The sequence below is a fragment of the Sus scrofa genome, chromosome 5, assembly GCF_000003025.6.
Source record: "Sus scrofa isolate TJ Tabasco breed Duroc chromosome 5, Sscrofa11.1, whole genome shotgun sequence".
NCBI lineage: Eukaryota > Metazoa > Chordata > Mammalia > Artiodactyla > Suidae > Sus > Sus scrofa.
In genome coordinates this window covers 15754645-15775886 of record NC_010447.5, presented here as the reverse complement: position 1 = coordinate 15775886, position 21242 = coordinate 15754645, and the positions used below count along the sequence as shown (strand labels likewise).

At 43.3% G+C, this 21242-nt stretch overlaps 2 protein-coding genes, 1 long non-coding RNA gene and 1 pseudogene across 8 annotated transcripts in view; 2 read left to right on the top strand and 2 right to left on the bottom strand.

The window, feature by feature from the left end:
- The window catches only part of LOC102167177, a 43921-nt gene extending 29653 nt beyond the window's left edge, over positions 1–14268 (bottom strand). For all 5 annotated transcript variants that reach the window (XR_002343940.1, XR_002343941.1, XR_002343939.1 and 2 more), the window contains exons 1-2: positions 14167–14268; positions 9039–9198 (exon numbers count right to left, since the gene is read on the bottom strand). This is a non-coding gene — a long non-coding RNA (uncharacterized LOC102167177). The remainder of the gene's footprint in view (positions 1–9038; positions 9199–14166) is intronic.
- LOC110260659 lies at positions 210–1437 on the bottom strand (annotated as a pseudogene). The gene has a single exon (XR_002343938.1). The product of XR_002343938.1 is annotated as a translationally-controlled tumor protein pseudogene (transcript).
- Positions 14242–20580, top strand: BCDIN3D (BCDIN3 domain containing RNA methyltransferase). Its single transcript, XM_005663848.3, has 2 exons — positions 14242–14595; positions 18846–20580. The coding sequence occupies exons 1-2, from the start codon at positions 14362–14364 to the stop codon at positions 19518–19520; spliced, it is 909 nt and encodes a 302-aa protein (XP_005663905.1). The 5' UTR covers positions 14242–14361; the 3' UTR covers positions 19521–20580.
- The window catches only part of NCKAP5L (NCK associated protein 5 like), a 50160-nt gene continuing 43403 nt past the window's right edge, over positions 14486–21242 (top strand). Inside the window, exon 1 of the mRNA XM_013997563.2 lies at positions 14486–14595. The gene's annotated coding sequence lies outside the window, so the exon portion shown is untranslated. The remainder of the gene's footprint in view (positions 14596–21242) is intronic.

Genomic DNA, 21242 nt, shown 5'->3' with positions numbered 1-21242 from the left:
AGCTGCCAGGGAACTCCAAGTTTCATTTTTAAGCTGTCCATTTTTCCTGACCCCATTTATTGAAGAGCTTATCCTTTCTACTCCTTTCTCCATTATATGTGCTTTGTTCCTTTGTTATAAATTAATTGCCCATATATGCATGGGTTTAGTTCTGAGGTCTCGATTCTGTTACATTGATCTATGCATCTGTCTTTCTGCCAATACTGTGCTTTTTTTTTTTTTGAGTTTAAATGCATTTTATTTTTAGACAATCTACATGACATGTTTTTTTTTCCTCAAAAACAATGCCTCCGCTCCAAAGAAAAATCAGTGTCAAAATAACGAGCTCAAGATGCCATCAGTCCCACTTGTCTAAGTCCTGGTGTTTTGTGGATGAAAAGCAGTGGCCAGCCAGTTATGACGACGGGTGATAGATCCGATCCCAACGGCCAAATTTGTTAACATTTTTCCATTTCTAAGCCATCCTTAAAGAAAATCATATATGGAGTCACACCATCCTCACGGTAGTCCAGCAGAGCAACCATGCCGTCTGGATTCATGTTTTCACCAATAAAGAACTGATAATTTTTGAAATTAGCAAGGATGTGCTTGATTTGTTCTGCAGCTCCTGTCATAAAAGGTTTTACTCTTTCTGGTCTCTGTTCTTCAATTTGATTGACCTCATATAATCTTTGATGTACTTCTTGTAGGCTTCCTTTGTGAAGCTGGTTTCCTGCAGGTGATGGTTCAGGACAATATCGATACCAGTGATTACTGTGCTTTCAGTACCTTCGCCCTCCGGCCCTTCAGCGGAGGCATTTCCACCAATGAGCAAGTCATCAATGTTATCCTCTGTCCTACTGACCATCTTCCCCTCCACCTCCAGACACAGCCCGTCCGCGATCTCCCGGATCTGGTATACGACGGAAAACATCTCATTGTGGCTGATGAGGCCCCGGTAGATGATCATGATGGTGGCTGGAGGGAGACGATGGCGGCGCTAGCTTAGCAGGAACCAGGAGCTCAGAGCGGGCGCGGTGCAGCCGGAGCGGCACTCCGGGGGAGGAGGGAGGGGGGAGCGGGCAGAAAAGCCTATTCTGTTTATGATGGCTTTGTAATATACTTTGAAATCAGGGTGTGTCATACCTCCAGCTTTGTTCTTTTTTCCTCAAGATTGCTTTTGCTACTCAGGGTCTTCTGTGGTTCCATTCAAATTTTGGAGTGTTTGGGGTTCTATTTCTGTGGGAAATGTCCTCAGGATTTTGGTAGGGACTGCACTGAAGAGGTGGATTGCTCTAGATAATATGGACAAGTTAACAGTGTTAATTCTTCCAGTCCATAAGCATGAATACATTTCCATCGAAGAAAGTGTCTTCTTCAATTTCTTTCAACAATACCTTACAGTTTTCAGTGCACAGGTCTTTCACCTCCTAGATTAAACTTATTCCTAGGTATTTTAGGTATCTTTTTGTTGCAGTTGTAAATAAAATTGTTTTCTTAATTTGTTTCTACTAGCTCACTGTTAGAGTATAGAACACAACAGATTTTTGTACCTTGCAACTTTACTACATTTGTTTATTATTTCTGATAATAACTAGTATTGGTGGCATCTTCAGGGTTTTCTATGTATATAAAATCATGTCATCTGCAAAGAGTGACAATTTTACTCCTTCTTTTCCAATTTAGATGACTTTTATTTCTTTTTCATGCCTAATTGTCCTGGATAAGACTTCCACTACTGTGTTTAATAAGAATAGTGAGAGCGGGCATCCTTATCTTATTCCTTGTTTCAGAGGGGTAGCTTTCAGCTTTTCACTGTTGAGTATGAGGTTACCTATTTCTCTGTTGAGTAGGTGCCACATGTGGCCTTTATTATGTTGAGGTACAACAGAGGTATACAATGATTATTTTTCTTGCATATTTTGCTTTTCGGGAGGTTAGTCGATGCGTCCGTCCCAGTAAGATGCGTCCTCCCTTGGCCTCCTCAGAGGCAGCCTCATCTCTTCCTAGGCCACCCTTCCCTGCTTTCTTCACCAGCCCCTTTCCTCCCTCTGATCCTAAAGCACTCTAGGTTGGCACCCACTGCTCCCTTTACAGACCTTGCCTCAGTCTCATTGTCCTGAACACATGTTACAAAATTCTTTTTTTTAATGGGAAATTAATATAATTTTTGCATATGGAAAAACAGTAAAGTATTTTTATTTATTTATTTGTGTTTTGTCTTTTTGAGGGCCGTATCCATGGCATATAGAGGTTCCCAGGCTAGGGGTCTAGTTGGAGCTGTTGCCACTGGCCTATACCATGGCCACAGCAACACCAGATCCTAGCCATGTCTGTGACCTACACCACAGCTCATGGTAACGCTGGATCCTTAACCCACTGAGCTAGGCCAGGAATCAAACCTGCAACCTCATGGTTCCTAGTCAGATTAGTTTCCACTGAGCCATGGCAGGAACTCCTTTTTTTTGTCTTTTGTCTTTTAGGGCCAAACCCACGGCATATGGAGATTCCCAGGCTAGGGGTCCAATCAGAGCTACAGCTGCCAGCCTACACCACAGCCACAGCAATGCAGGATCCGAGCTGCATCTGCGACCTACACCACAGCTCACGGCAACACTGGATCCTTAACCCACTGAGTGAGGCCAGGGATCAAACTGGCAACCTCTTGGTTCCCAGTTGGATTCATTTCTGCTGCACCACAATGGGAATGCCATAAAATTCTTGAATGCAGGGGATCCTTTGGGTTGGAGAGATACTAAATGAAAGTGTAAGATTCTATGGTTCTATTAAAGAATACTTTGCACAGCAGGGTGACCTTGTGGAACCCATCATGTCCAAGCAGGGGTACATGCTGAAATGGTAAGAAGGCTCAAATAATGTTCAGAAAAATTCACAGATGCTAAGTCCAAGGTGAATTAAGAAGAGCTGAGGGTGCCTGGAGACACGGTTCCTAACCCTTTCTTTGTAATAACCTTTATACATTTTCTTTCTAATAGATGTACATTATAGGGATCTTAGGAAATACATTAGTCTGAAAAAGACAGTCAGAGAAAGAAACAGAAAGGACTAAAAACAGACCGGGAGAGGAGCGGAAACAAATCAGACTAGGAACCATGAGGTGGCAGGTTTGATCCCTGGCCTTGATCAAGGATTCGTTGTAGGCTGGCAGCTTCAGCTCATTAGCTGGGAACTACCAGCTAATTACCCCTAGCTTGGGAACCTCCATATGCCGCAGGTGCAGCCTTAAAAAGACAAAAAGACAAAGACAAAAAAAAAAAACAAAAAACACACAACTGGGAGATAGAAATCAAGTGTGTGCGCGCACGTGTGTGCACGTACACACACACACACACACACGCATTTTTTCTCCCCCCTCCCCACCCTGGGTCCTTCTGCTTTGGATATGGATTGATCAATATTTATTGTTTACATTATTGAGATTCTAAACCTTGGTGACCACTGAACTATGGTATACAATGATTATTTTTCTTGCATATTTTGCTTTTCTGGAGGTTAGTCATTGTTGCTGTTGTTAGTTGCTCGTTTGTTTAATTTTTATGTCCTTATAAGTAACTTATTTTTCAACACTCCCCTAAGTGGGTAAATATACTCTCGACATGTTCAGATATACTAGCCGTTCTATCAGTTTCATCTTATTGACACCATCTCCGCTCCTGGAATCTCCTGACTTGCCTGCCTTGCATTGGTTGCTCTAAAGATCTGCTGCACAACAACGTCCAGGAATATTCCTTCACCCCCACCCAGCGGATCCCCTCCACCACTTTCTGCTGTTAGAAACTAGCACTCAAGAGTCCATGAATTTCCCTTTTTTGGTTTCCTACCTCATTTTGGTAGAAAATATTTTCTAGTAGCTTCCTGAGAAAGAGCTCATTGAAGATAATATTTTTGGCTTCTTGCATGTCTGGAAATGTCTTCATTCTGTCTCCACACTTACTTAATCATTTGGCTGAGCATAGAATGGAAGGTTGGAGGAAATCATGTTGCTGCAGAATTTTCAAGGCACTGTTTCACTGCCTTCTAGGCTGCCGGCATGGCTGTTGAGAAATCCACTGCTGTTATGATCCTTGATCCTTTTTGCATGCTTCTTTTGTTTTATTTTATTTTTAATCTTTCTGGAAACATCATTCCCTTTTTGTCCTCAATGTTCTGAAAATCTACCATGTGGTATCTTGTTATGGAACTATTTTTATCCTTTATATACCTCCAGTTCTGAGAAATTTTCTTGAATTATTTAGTTGCTGATTCTTTGATTTCTTTGCTAGTTCTTGATAGACAGTTTGATAGTTCCCTCTGCTATCTCTTTCTGAAATTCCTATTATTATTTTACATCCAGACCTCTAGGTGGGACTTTTATCTTTCATCTTCTATTTCCCATCTCTGCCGTTTTTGCTCCACTTTGTGGAAGACTGCCTCCAACTGCTCTATGGAGTATTTAATCCGCTATCATATTTCTAACAACTCCCAACACTTCTTTTTGTTGTTTGTTTGTTTGTTTGTTTAGCCCACGCTGATGCATGTGGAAGTTCCTGGGCCAGGGGTCAAACCCGTGCCACGGCAGTGACCGGAGCTGCTGCAGTGACCATGCCAGATCCTTAACCCGCTGCACCATGAGAACTCTTTTTGTTCTTTAAATGTTCTTTTTTCCTAACATTTTGTTGTGAAAGTTTCTAAATGTATAGAAGAGTTGAAAGAATTTTATGGTAAACATTAACTATCACCTGGATTGAATGTTCTTTTTCTAGCTTGTTTCATGGATGTAATATCTCCCTTAATTCTTAGAGAATATTACTATTTTAGGACTTTTTAGATTTTTTTCCTCCTGGCATGGTCTTTACTCCTCTGATTTACTTTGTTGCCAGGCTACTTGACTCTGTTTTTCCTGTTAGAGACTTTCCTCAAATGCCTAATGATCTAGGGTCATCTGTTCTACTTCCAGAGTAGGCAATAGGAAGTCCATCCCCACCTAGTAGTTTTCCTGCCAAAAATCAAATCTGAATCTGATCAAGATTCTAAAGTTAACCGAGAGTTTATATAGACCACAAAGCTCGAGAAACTTATTAAATGACTTCCCAGAATATGGGAAATGCTACAGGGCAAAATAGCTAATGTCTGAGGGGGGAAAAAAAAGAAAAAGAAAGTGGGCACCTGCAGATTCAAAGTACAGAGGTACAGAAGAAATAAGACTTGCTGTATGTTGGAGCTGAGTAACAGGTACATAGAAGTCATACCATTCTCTCTACTTTCACATAGGCTTGAAATCTTGTATTGAATTTTCTTCCTTTTTCAGGGCCTCACCTGCAGCCTATGGAAGTTCCCAGGGTTGTGACCTACACCACAGCCACAGTAATGCCAGATCCAAGCCACATCTGTGATCTATGCCGCAGCTTGCAGCAACAAGGAATCCTTAACTCACTGATCGAGGCCAGGGATCTAACCCGCATCCTCATGGATACTAGTGAGGTTCATAAACCACTGAGCCACAGTGGGAACTCCAAAATCTTCTATTTGAAAAAGAAGGAATGGGGAACTAAAAAGCTCTGAGCTGGAGGTGGGCTTGCCCCTGTGAGCTTCATTGGCTTGTGTTCTGATTGGGCCATTTCCTTAAGGAACCCCAGATATTAGTAAATGTCCCCAAGAAGGTTCTCCAAACCCTCCTACTTGAAGGGTGTAATCCTGGCTGCCTGTGATCTGGAAAGTGGTAGATCAAGAAACCTGCCATTTTCAACATTCCATGTGTAAACGTTCACTTAAGCCCCCCAAAAGTTATCCTTGCCTCCAGGGGGCTGATGTCCCCCAGACCAGGGATCCTCTATCCGACCCCATACTCTTTGCTGCTGGGGCTGCAGGAGGGCAGGGGCACGTGGTCAGATGGCAACGTTGAATGGTGGAGCCGGTGGGGTGTAACTGCTTCTCATATTGACTATCTAATAATTCCTCTTATTTTTTTTTAACTTTTTATTTTGAAATAGAGATGTATAAGAAGTCACACAAAGGTACAGCAAGGTGTCCTCAGCCCTTCACTGTTTCCCTTAGTGATTACATCTTATACAATTACACTGCACTGCCCAAACTGGGAAATTAACATTGGTACAATGTGTGTATATAGTTATGTGACATTTTAGCACATAGATTCATGTAGCCACCACTATAATAAAGATATAGGAAAGTGCCCCTGTGGCGCAGCAGGTGAAGGATCCGACATTGCTGTAATTAAAGCATGGATTGGATCCCTGGCCTGGGAACTTCCACATGCTATAGGTACAGCCACGTGCTACAGGTACAGCCAAAAAAAAAAAAATACAGACCTATTCCACCATCACAAACATCTCCATTAACCTTGCCATGGTCACATCCACCCCCTTACATCCCTAACTCTAGCAAACCACTAATCTGTTTTCCATTTTCTGTAATTTTTTCATTACAAAAATATTATATAAATGGTTTGTATATAGTTTGTATCTTTTTGAATTTGGGGTGGTTTTTTTGTTTGGCTTTGTTTTTGTTTTTGTCTTTCCAGGCATATGGACATTCCCAGGCTAGGGGTCAAATCAGATCTGCAGCTGCCTGCCTACACCACAGCCATAGCAATGCTACCTCTGCAACCTACACCACAGCTCAAGAGCAAGGCCAGGGACTGAACCCACGTCCCCATGGATACTAGTCAGGTTCGCTCCCTCTGAGCCATGACAGGAACTCCCTTGAGATTTCTTTTAACTCAGCATAATGCTTCAACATCCACCCACGTTGTGTATGTATCAGCAGTTCATTCCTCTTTATTGTTGAGTACCAGTCCATGCTGTAGATGTTCCTCAGTTTGATTAATCATTCACTTGCTTGAGTACATGTTGGTTGTTTCCAGTTTTTAGCTATTACATATAAAGCCACTATGAACATCCACGTAAAGGTTTTGTGTGGATATAAGTTTTCATTTCTCCAGGATAATTGCTCAGGAGTGTGATTGATGGGTCATATGGTAAGTGAATTCATTTTTAAAAAAATAGACTTGTTGATATATAATTCACATACCATACAATTCACCTATTTAAGGTGTACAATTTAATCTTTTTAGTATATTTAGAGGGTGTGAATAAACCATCACCACAATCGATTTTCTTTAACCATAATCTATTTTTAGAACATTTCGTCCCCCCAAAAGAAACTCTATATCCATTAACAGCTAAACTTCATTCCTCCTAATTCTAGTCGTTGCTGTTATTTTAAGAATTTGCCAAACTATATTCCAGAGTGGCTATACCATTTGACAGTCTCACAACAATACATGACAGATTCAATTTCTCTGCATCCAAGAATTCCAAGCATTTGGTGTTGTCAATATGTTGGGATTTGGGGGTTGTTTTTTTGTTTGGCCACATCTGCGGCATGTGGAAGTTCCCAGGACAGGGATCGAAGCCCAGCCACAGGAGTGAGGACGCCGATTTTCCAACCACTAGGCCATCAAGGAACACCTAATATGTTTTTATTTTCACCGTTCTAATAAGATGTATTGAGAGAGCTTGTGGTGGCCCTAGTTTGCATTTCTTTAACGGCTACTGATGTTTAATATCTTTTCATGTGTTTATTTGCCTTCAGTGAAATGGTTCCAGATGTTTTTAAGAGCTTCTAGATGGGTCTATGAAGTCTCTGAGAAGTAGGGTCCCCCCCACACACCCCACCTCTGACCCACACTAAATTGAGACAAAGAGAGGAATAAACTTTTATTGGGGTAGGCCACTGAGATTTGGAGGGTAATTTTTTACAGCACTTAGCCTACCTTGACCAATTTAGTTCCATCTTTGGAGAAACTGCCTTTACCTCCTGGGTCCCAGTTTCCTCGTCTGAAAATGAGGAGTTTGGAATGGGTATTCTATCGGTTGCCTTTCAGCTACAATACTCTCTTTAGAAATTATATGGTTATTATTTCCAAGTGGTTTAAAACTCTACCAGGATTAAGTGCAGCATTTCTCAACCATAATAACAATTAAATTCTCCATTCATAGATGGTTTGTGTTCCAAAAGTCCAGATATGAGTCCCTGGTTGAAATATTGTTTCTGTGCAGAAATAGATTTAATATTTTAAAGTATACATAGATTCCTGCTTAACCCTCAGTTCTGAGGCCTCCTAAACCCCAGCTGGAGGCAGTGAGTGAGGTGGGAGAGCAGGGACTGAGCAGAAGCTCTGGGTGTGATTAGAGCAGGACAGGATGGGAGGGTAGGGGGAGCTGGACCACAGGCCAGGATGTCAGCGGCACAAGATTCCTTGGGAGTCCACAGAAGCCATTATACATGGCTGCAAGCTCAATTTTGACTACATGTAGTTCCTAACTTGAATTTTTTTTTTTAATCATAGTTCATGTACCGTGTTGCACCATGATGAATGTTTTCAATTCAATATATACTTCATTTTAACTGTGCTTGAGTACATGTTCTGTGCAGGGCAGAGATGCATTTACCGTGGAGCTAATGAAGCTCAACCTTCAGGGCCCTCACTTGCACCCCAGGACCCTTCCAAGGCCCTAGTGTATTCCCAAGGTCATTTGATTTTTATAAAATGTGAAAAGGTGAGACATTTTAATTGCAGTAGATTAAGACTGCTGCCTAGGAGTTCCCACTGTGGTGCAACGGGATCAGCAGCATCTCTGGAGCGCTGGGACGCAGGTTCAATCCTCCCCAGCCCAGCACAGTGGATTAAGGATCCGGCATTGCCGCAGCTGTGGCATAGGTCGCAACGGCGACTCACATTGGACCCCTGACCTGGGAACTCCATATGCTGCAGGGCAGCCACAGACCCCAAAACTGCTACTTCCACTCTGACTTCCCCTCCTTCACATTGCCCCTCGCGTCAGATGGCCCTGGAATGGCCACAGGCATTCTTGGAATCCAGCTAAGGGGAAGTTAAGTTGGGGAAACACTCTGTTTAGGATCTATCCACACAGTTTACAGACACTGCCAACCAGGGTTGAGCTATTACAGCTATTACCTGCCACCCAGATGAAGGAATAGCTCCAGGAATCTCTTAACCGCCCATTGGGCTGACTCACCTCAAGTCGTGACCTGAAGGTGCAAGGCCAGTGTTCAAATCAGGATCTAAACGTGTCCTACTGCACCCAGGACCGGAAGCGTGTGGGAGTAGAAGTCAATCAAGTTTTGAAAATGTATGAAGCCAGAAGCTAGTCTGAAAAAAATTCTTCCAATCATCAGCTGTACAAAAACAGAAGCAGAGAATTCTGTCCTTATTGACATCCAGTCCAAAGAATTTTGTCCTGTCAGCAAAATATTCAGTAACACTGCACATATTGTTTATAAATGTAGCACAGATTCTTCTTTTCTTTCTTTTTCTTTCAGAGCCACACCTGTGGCATATGGAAGTTTCCAGGCTAGGGGTTGCATCGCAGCTGCAGCTGCCGGCCTACGCCAGAGCTTTCAGCAACTACAGATGCTTAACCCAATGAGTGAGGCCAGGGATCAAAGCCACATTCTCATGGACACCAGGTTGGGTTCTTAACCCACTGAGCCACAGGAACTCCCTCTTCTTTTCTTTTTTTGATAGGAACTGTTCAAAATACAGTTTATCAAAACAGCTATATTTACACTTTTTGATGATGTGACACAAACTACTGATATCAATGCAGATAATAAAAAACTCATAATACAGGGAGTTCCCGTCGTGGCGCAGTGGTTAACGAATCCGACTAGGAACCATGAGGTTGCGGGTTCGGTCCCTGCCCTTGCTCAGTGGGTTAACGATCCGGCGTTGCCATGAGCTGTGGTGTAGGTTGCAGACGCGGCTCGGATCCAGCGTTGCTGTGGCTCTGGCGTAGGCCGGTGGCTACAGCTCTGATTCGACCCCTAGCCTGGGAACCTCCATATGCCGCGGGAGCGGCCCAAGAAATAACAACAACAACAAAAGAAAAAAAAAAAAAAACTCATAATACACCATTTATAGTTTTCAAAGACCAACTGGCTTGTAAATACAGTCAATTTGAAGAGAATATCTAAGGTTAATCCCTGCCCACGAAAATTTGAAATGCTCTGAAATCGCATAGCTCCTAGACGAAAGAAACGTGATCAGAGTTTTTCCCCGATTTGAGAATAAACTGAAATATTTACATGACACTGGTAACAACAAATCATGAACCTGAAATTTTCTGAATGATCAAATAATAAAACAAATTTGACTTGCCATGCTAAGACTGAATTATCTTTCTAGTCCTCTCTGTAAAATGGCATTTATCAAAGCATTACCACGTGAAAAAGCAATCAAAGCATGTGAGGCCAAAAAATGTAAGAAAAAAGTCACATTTAGGTGTGATTGGCATTTGATTTATCAAACTATTAGGAAAACTTTTGCGATATTCGTGGTATTTGTCAACTTTTTAAAAACTGTGATTTGTTGTGGTTTGTTCTCATTGTTCACAAATATTCACTTTCATACCTATCCTTTATGTGTGTACCTTTTTTTCCGTAAAGCACTACCCACCCCCACAACTGTATAAGCATCTGGCTCCAATAAAATCTGGTCAACTGCAGTGCAGAGCGTGCTCTTAGGTGCTACTAAAGCTATTTGAGGTAGGAGTTCCTGGCAGGGCTCAGCAGAAACAACTGACTAGTTACATGAGGACGAGGGTTCCATCCCCGGCCTTGCTCAGTGGGTTAAGGATCTGGCATTGCCGTGAGCTGTGGTGTAGGTCACAGACATGGCTTGGATCCCAAGTTGCTGTGGCTGTGATGTAGGCTAACAGCTGCAGCTCTGATTCGCCCCCTAGCCTGGGAACTACCATATGACATAGGTGTGGCCCTAAAAAAAAAAAAATTAAAAAAAAGCTGTGTAAGGTATTGGAGCTGAGTCTGATCAGGTCACTTGGGCTGATGAAGGTTCTGGAAAAAAAAATGGCCCAGCTAAAAAGCCACCAGAGTGAGTGGAACAGAAACGCCTCTTTACGGGCTCACCTCTGAGGCATTTCAGGTCCCCAGTAACATTACCAGGCCCACTCCTATCTTTGTTTCTTGAGGATCTCAGGATCAGGAGGAGCCTGCCATTCATTACCTAGGATTGTTGTCTATTTCTTTTTAGGTGAACAGTGTTTTGAGAAGTCCAAAATCATGCCCATGTCCTTAATGAAATTAAACTCTTTACTGGCAAAACGTTATATAGACTGTGTTTAAACAGACAAACAGAAAAGTATTTACAAAAGCAAGGTGATTCCTGGTCTTTGAAAATTAAGGATTGGAGTTCCCGACATGTGGCTCAGTGGGTTATGAACCTGACTAGTATCCATGAGGATTCAGGTTCAATCCCTGGCCTCACTCAGTGGGTTAAAGGATCCAGTGTTGGGGTGAGCTGTGGTGCAGGTCAAAGACGAGGCTGGGATCCTGCGTTGCCATGGCTGTGGCGTAGGCTGGCAGCTGTTAGCTCTGATTCAACCCCCAGCCTGGGAACTTCCATATGCTGCAGTTGCAGCCCTAAAAAGAAGGAAAAAAAAAAAAGAAAGAAAATTAAGGGTTGTCGAGTGTTTGTGCTAGCATCATCTAGTGACAAAAAAGGGTAAGCTCAGGTCACCAAAATCTGTCAAACACTGGGGAAATAGTGGTGTTGCTGTCCCCTGCACACCCTCTTTTTCTAGAAACTGTGCAGGATATCATGATTAACTCATTTTGGCTGGGACTTTTGGCCATTAACTTATGTCCCCTCTAATAGATCAGAGACAGATGAAAGTATGAAGTAAATACTGAGAGAAAAAGAGATAAGCCTATTTTAACCCTCTGATGGCACAACCTGAAGTTGTGCTTCAAGCCTTGGAAGAAGTTGAGCAAATCGCTGGCCTCATGAAGCTGGACACCCCTTTAAGGTGGTCATTCAGGTGGGTAGAGGTTAGCACAACTCTGCAGACCCCTGGCTGAATCTGTTGGCTGTTCTGGGCTATCCTGGCTGCTGACTAGAACCTTCGACCTAGGCTGATGCCCTGCCCCCACCCCCAGTTTCTCTCTTACTAGCTCTGTTTTTTTCTCATCTCTAGCTCTGCCCACATTTTGCCTAGCTCCTTTCCACAAGGTCTGTTTCAGTTCAGTTCTTTTCTTTTTTCCTTTTTAGTTTTCTCAAAACAGACCTGGCTTTAGTTGCCTACTTGCCTCCACAATGGCATTTGGGTGCTTTTTTTTTTTTTTTTTTTTTTAAACTTTATTTCACTGCGGCAAGAACACTTAATATAGATCTTTCTTAACAGGTTTTAAGTGTCCAGTACAGTACGGTTATCTATAGACACAATGTTGTACAGCAGATCTCTAGAACTTACTCATCTTGCATAAGTGAAAATTTATACCGGTTGACTAGCAACTCCACCTGCCCCTCACCCCAGCCCCTGGCAACTACCATTCTATTCTTTGCTTCTATGCGTTTGACTATTTTAGCTACCTTATATAAGGGAAATCATGCAGTAACTATCCTTCCATGACTGGCTTATTTAATTAGCATAATGTCCTCAAGGTTCATCCACTTTGTCACATATGGCAGGATTTCCTTAAGATGAATAATACTTCATTGTATGTATGTACCACATTTCTTTTATCTACTCATCTGCAGATGGACATTTAAGTCACTTCCACATCTCGGCTATTGGGAATAGTGTCACAACAGATATGTGAGTGCTAACATCTGAGATTCTGATTTCAATTCTTCTGGATAATTACCCAGAAACGGGATTGCTGGATCATGCAGTAGTTCTATTTTTAACTTTTTGAGGCACATCCATACTGTTTGCATAGAGGCTGTACCATTTCACATTTCTATCAACAATGTACCAGCTTTACACTTTCTCCACATCCTTGTCAACACCTCTGGTCTTTTGGTTTTGTTTTCATAATAGCCATTCTAACAAGTGTGAAGTGATATCTCACTGTGGCTTTGATTTGCATTTCCCTGATGATTAGTGACACTGAGCATCTTTTCATATACCTGTTGGTCATGTGTGTCTTCTTTTAGAAAAATGTCTATCCAAGTCCTCTGCCCATTTAAAAAATCAAATTATTAGGGTTTTTTTTTTTTTTTTTTTTTTTTGCTTTTGAGTCATAGGAATTCCTTATATTTTTTTGGAAATCAATCCCTTATCGGATACATGGCTTGCAAATATTTTCTCCCATTCCATAGGCTGTCTTTTTACTGTATCAATGGTTTCTATTGCTGTATAGTTTTGACTTTGTAGTGTGACACAGTTGCACTTGTCTATTTTTGCTTTTGTTTGTGCTTTTGGCATCATATCCAGGAAATCACTGCCAAGATCAGTCCTGAAGCCTTTCCCCTATGATTTTTTTCTAGGAGTTATACAGTTTCAGGTCTTAAGTGCTTAATCCATTTTGAGTTGATTTTTGTGTAAGGGTCCCTTTTCATTCTTTTGCATATGAATATCCAATTTCCCAATACCCATTTGTTATGGAGTCTTCCTTCAACAAATATTTATCAAGTCTCTTTGGGCCAGGCATTAAGGTAGGCATAGGCTACCATATTTTCAAGGCTGATAAGAGCAAAGGTACATCCTGTGGAGTCAAAGTGCCTGGGTTCAAATCCTGGTACTATCATTTCTAACTGTGTCACCTTGAGCAAATTACTAACTTCATTGAGCCCCAAAGTCCTTAACAATATAAAGGTGATATTAAGTATGGTCCTTTCTTCACAAGGGTTGGTGTGAAAATTAATGCATGTAAAGGGCTTAGAAAAGTGTCTGGCGCCGGGTAAACATTTGTAAGTGCTGGCTCTTAAGGTACAGTCCATGCCTCTCAAGAGCTCACAGTCCACAGGTGCCCCTATCCACCTGTCCCACGTGACAGTCAGGGCCATGTGGGTCTTCTGGGCCCTGACTGTCACGTGGGACAGGTGGATAGGGGCACCTGTGGTACCTGGAATGACCGTAGTTCCTGGCTACCGTTTCCTGGAATCACAGGATGAACTGGGAGCAAGTTCCTGTGTCAGAGACTCACCGTGTGACCCTGGACGAGTAATTGCTACTCTCTAGCTTTGACTTTATGCATTTGTAAAGGAAGGAAGCTGAACCAAAACTGATTTCCAAATCCCAACAAACTCCTTGTTCTGGGTAGCCCAAGTTGAAACAATGTCAGCCTGAGCAACTCAACCTCTCTGTGCTTGTCCGACCAGAAAAATGGAAGGATATTACTAACCACCTCCTAGTTACAGCCAGGGTCCCACAAGGGAACGCCAACACCAAGCTTCCGCCCTCGTTCAGGGTAGGCCACCGTTTTACCCGCCAGCCTTTGTCATTCAGCGCACGCGCACTGGAGCCAAGACGGCGCTCGCCCCGCCCGTAGGTTCCCGACTTCCGGTTCCGCGGGGACCCAGAGGTCAGACTGAGACTCATGGCGGCGTCCAGGAAGCAGGCTACCGGGAGCGTTGACGAGGCTACGGCAGAAGAGGAACCACGAGTTCTAGAACCCGGGGCCGCCCCATTCGGAAATTTCCCTCATTATTCCCGCTTCCACCCTCCAGAGCAACGGCTCCGCCTCCTTCCCCCAGAGCTGCTTCGCCGACTCTTCCCTCAGAGTCCCGAGACAAGGCCGATCCTGGGGCTCGACGTGGGTTGTAACTCCGGGGTGAGTGACAGGGGAGGGATCGGACGTCGGCTGAGCCTAGAGGTTGGCGGCCTCACGTCCACTGGGGTTCTGGCCTGGGCGTGGCATCACATCCGTCACAACTTTCACAAAATAAGTTTTTAAAGGCATAGCGTTCGACCCCGTGCTGCTGCTATCTGACCTCCAGGATCCCAGCACCATCTCTTTTAGGACTCGTGGGGAGGAATCATTTTCAACTTTGGTTCCTAATTCCTGCGCCCCAGACGCCGTGCCAAACCGCGGGTGGAAAGGGCCACGTGTCTGGGCTTCTGGCGCTTGCCTCCTGTCCAGCGTGGCTGGCAATCAGGCTGGGGGAGAGGGCGCTTCCCGACACTCACGTTTGGAGCATGGAGTTGGGATTGGTTTACTGAGGGGTGACAGAATCATACCTGGAATTAAGATTCGTGTGAGAATTCCCTTGTGGAGCAGCAGGTTAAGGATCCGCTGATGTCACTGCTGTGGTTTGGGTCGCTGCTGTGGCGCGGGTTCGACCCCTGGCCCGGGAAGTTCCACATGCCTTGGGCACGACCAAAAAGGGGGAAAAAAAAAAATCACGAATGAAACACAATGCAGAATGGACCCTGGAGCCAAGAGGATATTTATTTTAAAAGCAGTGAGTTGGCTGAGTATAGAAGTGACATTAAGAAAGAAAATAAAGCATCCTGCCAGAGGAAGGCATTGCCACGTTTTCTTACCACAAAGTATTCTTAGGCATACAATAATTATAGTCAGTCCACAAGTAAAACAGGGAAATGTCACTCTGACACCTATTTGTAGCCACTAGGATATTCTAGAGGAGCAGTCCTTCTGACCCTGTGATTACAAATGCTTCATAAGTTAGTACCATCACTCCATTCCAGGCTAGGAGTCGGATAAGGTGAGGAAAATTTTACTGTGTTGCTGGCCTTAGGCGGAAGAGACTTTGGTATGGAGTTGAGGGCTATAGGGGCACAGCTGGTAAATGGAAGGAGGACATTTAGGCTAAAAACTGGAGTGAACCGGTGGGTGGGTATCTGTCTATCCCTTGCAAACATTTCCTTGCTGTGATTGATACAGATACCAAAGGGAGGAAGCAAAGGAAAAGAGAGACCGCATTTAAGACTTTATTTTGGGGTTTATTTCCCCCCCCCACCCTTGCTTCATGCTGATGTTTTGGGACCAGGGATGGAAGCTGTGCCACAGCAGCAACCCAAGCCACTACAGTGACAATGCCACATCCTTAACTGACTGTGCCACAAGAGAACTCCAAGACTTGGGATTTCATGAAAGGCAGTAGGAAACCGAGAGAGATTTTGAAAGTGGTATTAATGCACCTTAGGGGCAAGGACATAGTTGCAGTTAAAAAGGGCAGTGGTTCCCTAACCTGGCTGTACATTTAGGGAATTTTTTTTTTTTTTTTTTTTTTTTTTTTTTTTTTGTCTTTTGTCTTTTTGTTGTTGTTGTTGTTGCTATTTCTTTGGGCCGCTCCCGCGGCATATGGAGGTTCCCAGGCTAGGGGTTGAATCGGAGCTGTAGCCACCGGCCTACGCCAGAGCCACAGCAACGAGGGATCCGAGCCGCGTCTGCAACCTACACCACAGCTCACAGCAACGCCGGATCGTTAACCCACTGAGCAAGGGCAGGGACCGAACCCGCAACCTCATGGTTCCTAGTCGGATTCGTTAACCACTGCGCCACGACGGGAACTCCATAGGGAATTTTTTATTTTGCACTTAAGAAACATGCTTGTACTTGATAAAACAAAAAAGGGGGGGGGATTCAAAATGCAAAGGGGCTTATAGTAAAAAGCAAGTCTCTATCCTTGACTCTGAATCCTCCTAATCCCCTACACAATGACAAAATAATTTCTTGGGAGTACATCCTATGTGTACACAAGCATTTATGTATATATAAATATAAATATGCTACCTCTTCTAGTTTTACAAATGGTAGCACACTGTTTTGCACCTTGCTTTTCACTTAATAATTTGGAGATCACTCATATCATTATGTTCTTTTTTTTTTTTTTTTTGGCCACATCCATGGCATGTGGAAGTTCCCAGGCCAGGGATCGAATCCACACCACAGCAGCAACCCAAGCTGCTGCAGTGGTAACACCAGGTCCTTAACCCACTGAGCCACAGAGGAGCTCCTGCATTCTTTTTTTAGCAGCTTCATAATAATTGTGTAGATGATTATTGTGCAGTAATTTGGGAAGTGCTCTGTTTAAATTTTTAAAACTCCTAGGCCCCACTCTAGATCTAGTGAATCAGGATCTTGGGGGATTGAGCCCTTGAGTCTGTGCTTCCTTTTTAAGCTTCCAGGGGACTCTGGGATTGGGGAATTGAGGATGAAGAGATGTGATGGAGGAGGGACCCATCAGATAGGAGGAAGGAGACTTAATCAGATCCCTAGGTGATGTGTATGCCTGTTAAAGTCTGAGAAGCCTGGTATGGAGAACGGAACCTAAATGCAGACTCAATCTTGCCATGTATTAACCATGTGACATTGGACGGGTGACTAGCCTCTGAACCATAATTTTTGAGATATAGGGTTTTTTGGTGAATTGCGCCACACTTAAAAGTGCACAAAACACAAATTCACACCTTATGGATTATTATGAACCAGACCCGTTTATGCTACTGTCTGGATCAAGATTAAAACATTGTCAGCACCCAAAGAAGTCTCCCATATGCCTTTTCCTGCTCATAAACTCCTCTCTGCACCCAGAGGTGGTAACTAGCCCAACTTTTATTATTATTGTTTCCTTGCTTTATTTATTTATTTATTTATTTTACTTTTTGTCTTTTTGCCTTTTCTAGGGCTGCACCCATGGCATATGGAGGTTCCCAGGCTAGGGGTCTAATTGGAGCTGTAGCTGCCAAGCCTACACAGAGCCACAGCAACTCGAGATCCGAGCCACGTCTGCAACCTATGCCACAGCTCACCGCAACTCCGAATCCTTAACCACTGAGCAAGGTCAGGGATTGAACCCGCAACCTCATGGTTCTTAGTCGGATTCGTTAACCACTGAGCCACGACGGGAACTCCTGTTTCCTTGCCTTTTTTTATAGCTTACTATTTTTGTATCCGTAAACAATGTTGTTTTAAAAAATTTGTCCATTTTTGAACTTTATATAAATGGAAGCTTGCCATGTATTTTCTTTTGTGTCTTGCTTTTTTACTCAGCATTACGTATTTGTGTGAGTCATTCATGTTGCTGCACTGAGCTGAATTCCTTCATTTTTAATTGCTATCTGGTATTCTGTCTTAATTTGTGCTACTATTATTGGACATCTGGGTTGTTTCCACCCACACTTTATTCACCTGCACAAGGAGTATAAATATATTTCTCACAGGATTGTTGCACAGAGGAAATGAGGTAGTGAATAGAAAAATGCCTTGAAAAAACATTAGGACACAAATTTGCATTAGTTATGACTATAGAAGTCAGAGTTAGAGAAAGGAGATAGTTACTTGCTTACAAGTCAAAGCGGTGGTAAGATGATGAAAATCACAAATTGGATTTGGCTAGAAGGAGTTCAGCAGTGACTTTTGAGAGCAGTGGATGTAAAAGTAGAATAAGTCTCAGAAGAGGGTGGTGAAGCATAAGACAGGTAGCAGAATTGAAGCTGTAGAATGAAGGCTGAATGAGGAGTGTTTGAAATCCAGACTTGCCCAACCACAGGTCTGAAAAGTAGATTTTTTTTTTTTTTTTGGATAGGCAAGAAATAGATTTATTAAGATAGGACACTTGTGAGAGATGCAAGTGGGCAGGCACAGAAGCTCTGCTGAGAAGTAGATTTTTATAAGCTGGTGCTTGCTCTATTCCTCACCTTCCTGGTAAAGAGCACTGGTTATGCCACCCAAACCTTTTCGTCTTCCCTGGGGCCTGCAATGCCCCCAAAAGAAAGAGATAGTGAGTTTACCAGCATATTACTTGAGCTGGAAAATAACACTCTGGACTCCTTTGCTGTATCCATTGAGCTATAACTTTCAACCGTACAACCCATCAGTATCAGGAAAGTATAGACATGATGCATTATAGCCTGAGACCCCTGGAGGGCACTGAGCTCAAGCCCACTCCATAAAAAACTGTTTGGGGGTAACCTCCTTAGGCTATAGATTAGGAACCTTACAGCCTGTGAAGCCAGAAGTATGTGGCAGTCTCAATGGGAAGTTAGGAGTTATAGGTTTCTCTTCCATTCACTGGTTGAGAGCTGCAATGACAAAGCTCTTTTGGATTCCTCTAGGATTTGAGTGTGGCCCTATACAAACATTTCCTTTCCTTACATGATGGGGAGACCTGCTCAGATGCCTCAAGAGAACTCCATCTCCTCTGCTGCGACATAGATCCTGTCCTGGTGGAACGAGCTGAAAAAGAATGCCCTTTTCCTGATGGCTTGACTTTTATTACCCTGGACTTTATGAATCAAAAGACCCGGAAAGTTCTCTTGAGCTCTTTCTTAAGCCAGTTTGGACGCTCAGTTTTTGATATTGGCTTCTGCATGTCTATAACCATGTGGATTCATCTGAACCATGGGGACCAAGGTCTATGGGAGTTCCTGGCCCACCTTTCTTCCCTATGCCGCTACCTCCTTGTGGAGCCACAGCCCTGGAAGTGTTATCGGGCAGCTGCAAGGCGTCTTCGGAAGCTGGGCCTCCATGATTTTGACCACTTCCGCTCCCTTGCCATCCGAGGAGATATGGCCAATCAGATTGTGCAGATCTTGACCCAAGACCATGGCATGGAATTCGTATGCTGCTTTGGCAATACCAGCTGGGACCGAAGCCTTCTGCTCTTCAGGGCAAAACAAACCACAGAGACTCATCCCATCCCTGAATCACTGATAGAAGAAGGGAAAGAAAGGAACAGATTAAGATTCTGGAGACAGATGGGAGGGTTGGAAGACCAGGGTAGATATTAAAAGGGTTTTATATTAAGAATTAAGTTTACTCTCCGTAACTCCTGATAGTTAGGCAGCCTCAAAACCTGGCAGAAACTTTTAAAATATCCAAGACATGGAGTTCCTACTGTGGCACATTGGGTTAAAAATCTGACTACAGTGGCTTGGGTTGGATCCCCAACCTGGTGCAGTTGATTGAAGGATCCAGTGTTGCCTCAGTGTAGGTCCCAGCTGGGCTCAGATTCAGTCCCTGGCTTAGGAATTTCCACATGCCATGAGTGCAGCCATTTAAAAAAAATGTCCAAGACATGCAATTAAAAGAATCAGTATCTGGAGTTCCTGTCGTGACACAGTGGTTAACAAATCCAACTAGGAACCATGAGGTTGTGGGTTCGATCCCTGGCCTTGCTCAGTGGGTTAAGGATCTGGCGTTGCCGTGAGCTGTGGTGTAGGTCACAGACGCAGCTCGGATCTGGCGTTGCTGTGGCTCTGGCGTAGGCCAGTGGCTATGGCTCCGATAAAAGAATCAGTGTCTGTTCCCCATTTGGGGGGATGATCCCTATGGAGAATACATCTGTGGAGTAATGATCTGGGCTGTCTGGAATGAAATGGCCCAGAGAAAGAGATCCTGGTTCTGGGGTATAGAAGGAGCCACTTTTGGTGTTTTTTTGTTTGTTTGTTTGTTTGTTTTCAGGAAGGCTTAGACCTGGTTAGCCTTAGAATGTATCCATTCCCTGGGCTCCTTGAATCTAATCTGCCTTCTTCAGGCATCTGGATTTACTCATCCTGTCTGTGAGGCAAAAATCTCACAATACAATCTGGAATGAAAAGTCACTTGCCTTGCTCAGGGAGAGCTTTGGTAGGAAATACAACTTTTCAGAGCAGGTCAAGTTTCCAGCATACCTGGGCTGAGCACAACTGTTACACAGTACTAGCCAAGATGCATTGATTAGTGTTTAAAAGATTTAAATTATGAATTCAAAATCTAACTGGTACAAATGAAATAAATGAAGTGGCATTGTATACAGTCTATCTACAATTATATTTTAAGTATAATAAAAGGGCCAAGTGTGGTTGAGAATGCCCTGTGAATCTGGGATAGATAAGAAACTTCTGCTTTTAACCACTCTGACCATGGAGGTTTCAACACAAGAAAAAGAACCTCACCCAGGCTTAAAACAGAAAGCATGCCAGTGAGTAAACTAATTCAGGACTTTTTTTGGTCAGTGTCTTCTGCCAAAGCACACCAGTATGGGGCGGAGGGGGTACACACCAGTATGGGGGAGGAAATACATACAGGGAAGCATATACAAAACGCAGTCCACAGTTGGATGGCACAACGTCACTGTTCTGGGATAGGTGTCACTGATGTCTGGCAGGTTTTGATTTTTAAAACACCCACAAGTCCACTCCAAGGGAAAGTGGAAGATAAAGAGTTGGTAGAGAGAAGATAGAAAAACTTAAGATATCTTGCTTAGAAGGGAGATTGGATTGATGCGTTTCAAAATCTCTAAAATCTTATTATTTTCTGAAGTGATGTTATAGAAGGAGGAACCAGGGACAAGAGAGTCTGAACCACCAATTAGAGGTTGGACCTCTTGAAGGAGAAGTTAGTAAAAGTTCCTACTGAGGAATTTGAATTCTTTGCATGAGAGAGCAGAAGCCAGAACAGTCCCTAAATAATAGGAGGATGAAACCAAAACCTTCATTTAGGAAAACCAGTTTTTCTATTTTGTGCAGGGT

Bases quoted from the DNA above. Each gene is read 5' to 3' on its own strand.
- BCDIN3D (XM_005663848.3), top strand. From the start codon at position 14,362: ATGGCGGCGTCCAGGAAGCAGGCTACCGGGAGCGTTGACGAGGCTACG. The intron at 14,596-18,845 runs GTGAGTGACAGG...GGATTCCTCTAG, and splicing joins ACGTGGGTTGTAACTCCGGG to GATTTGAGTGTGGCCCTATA.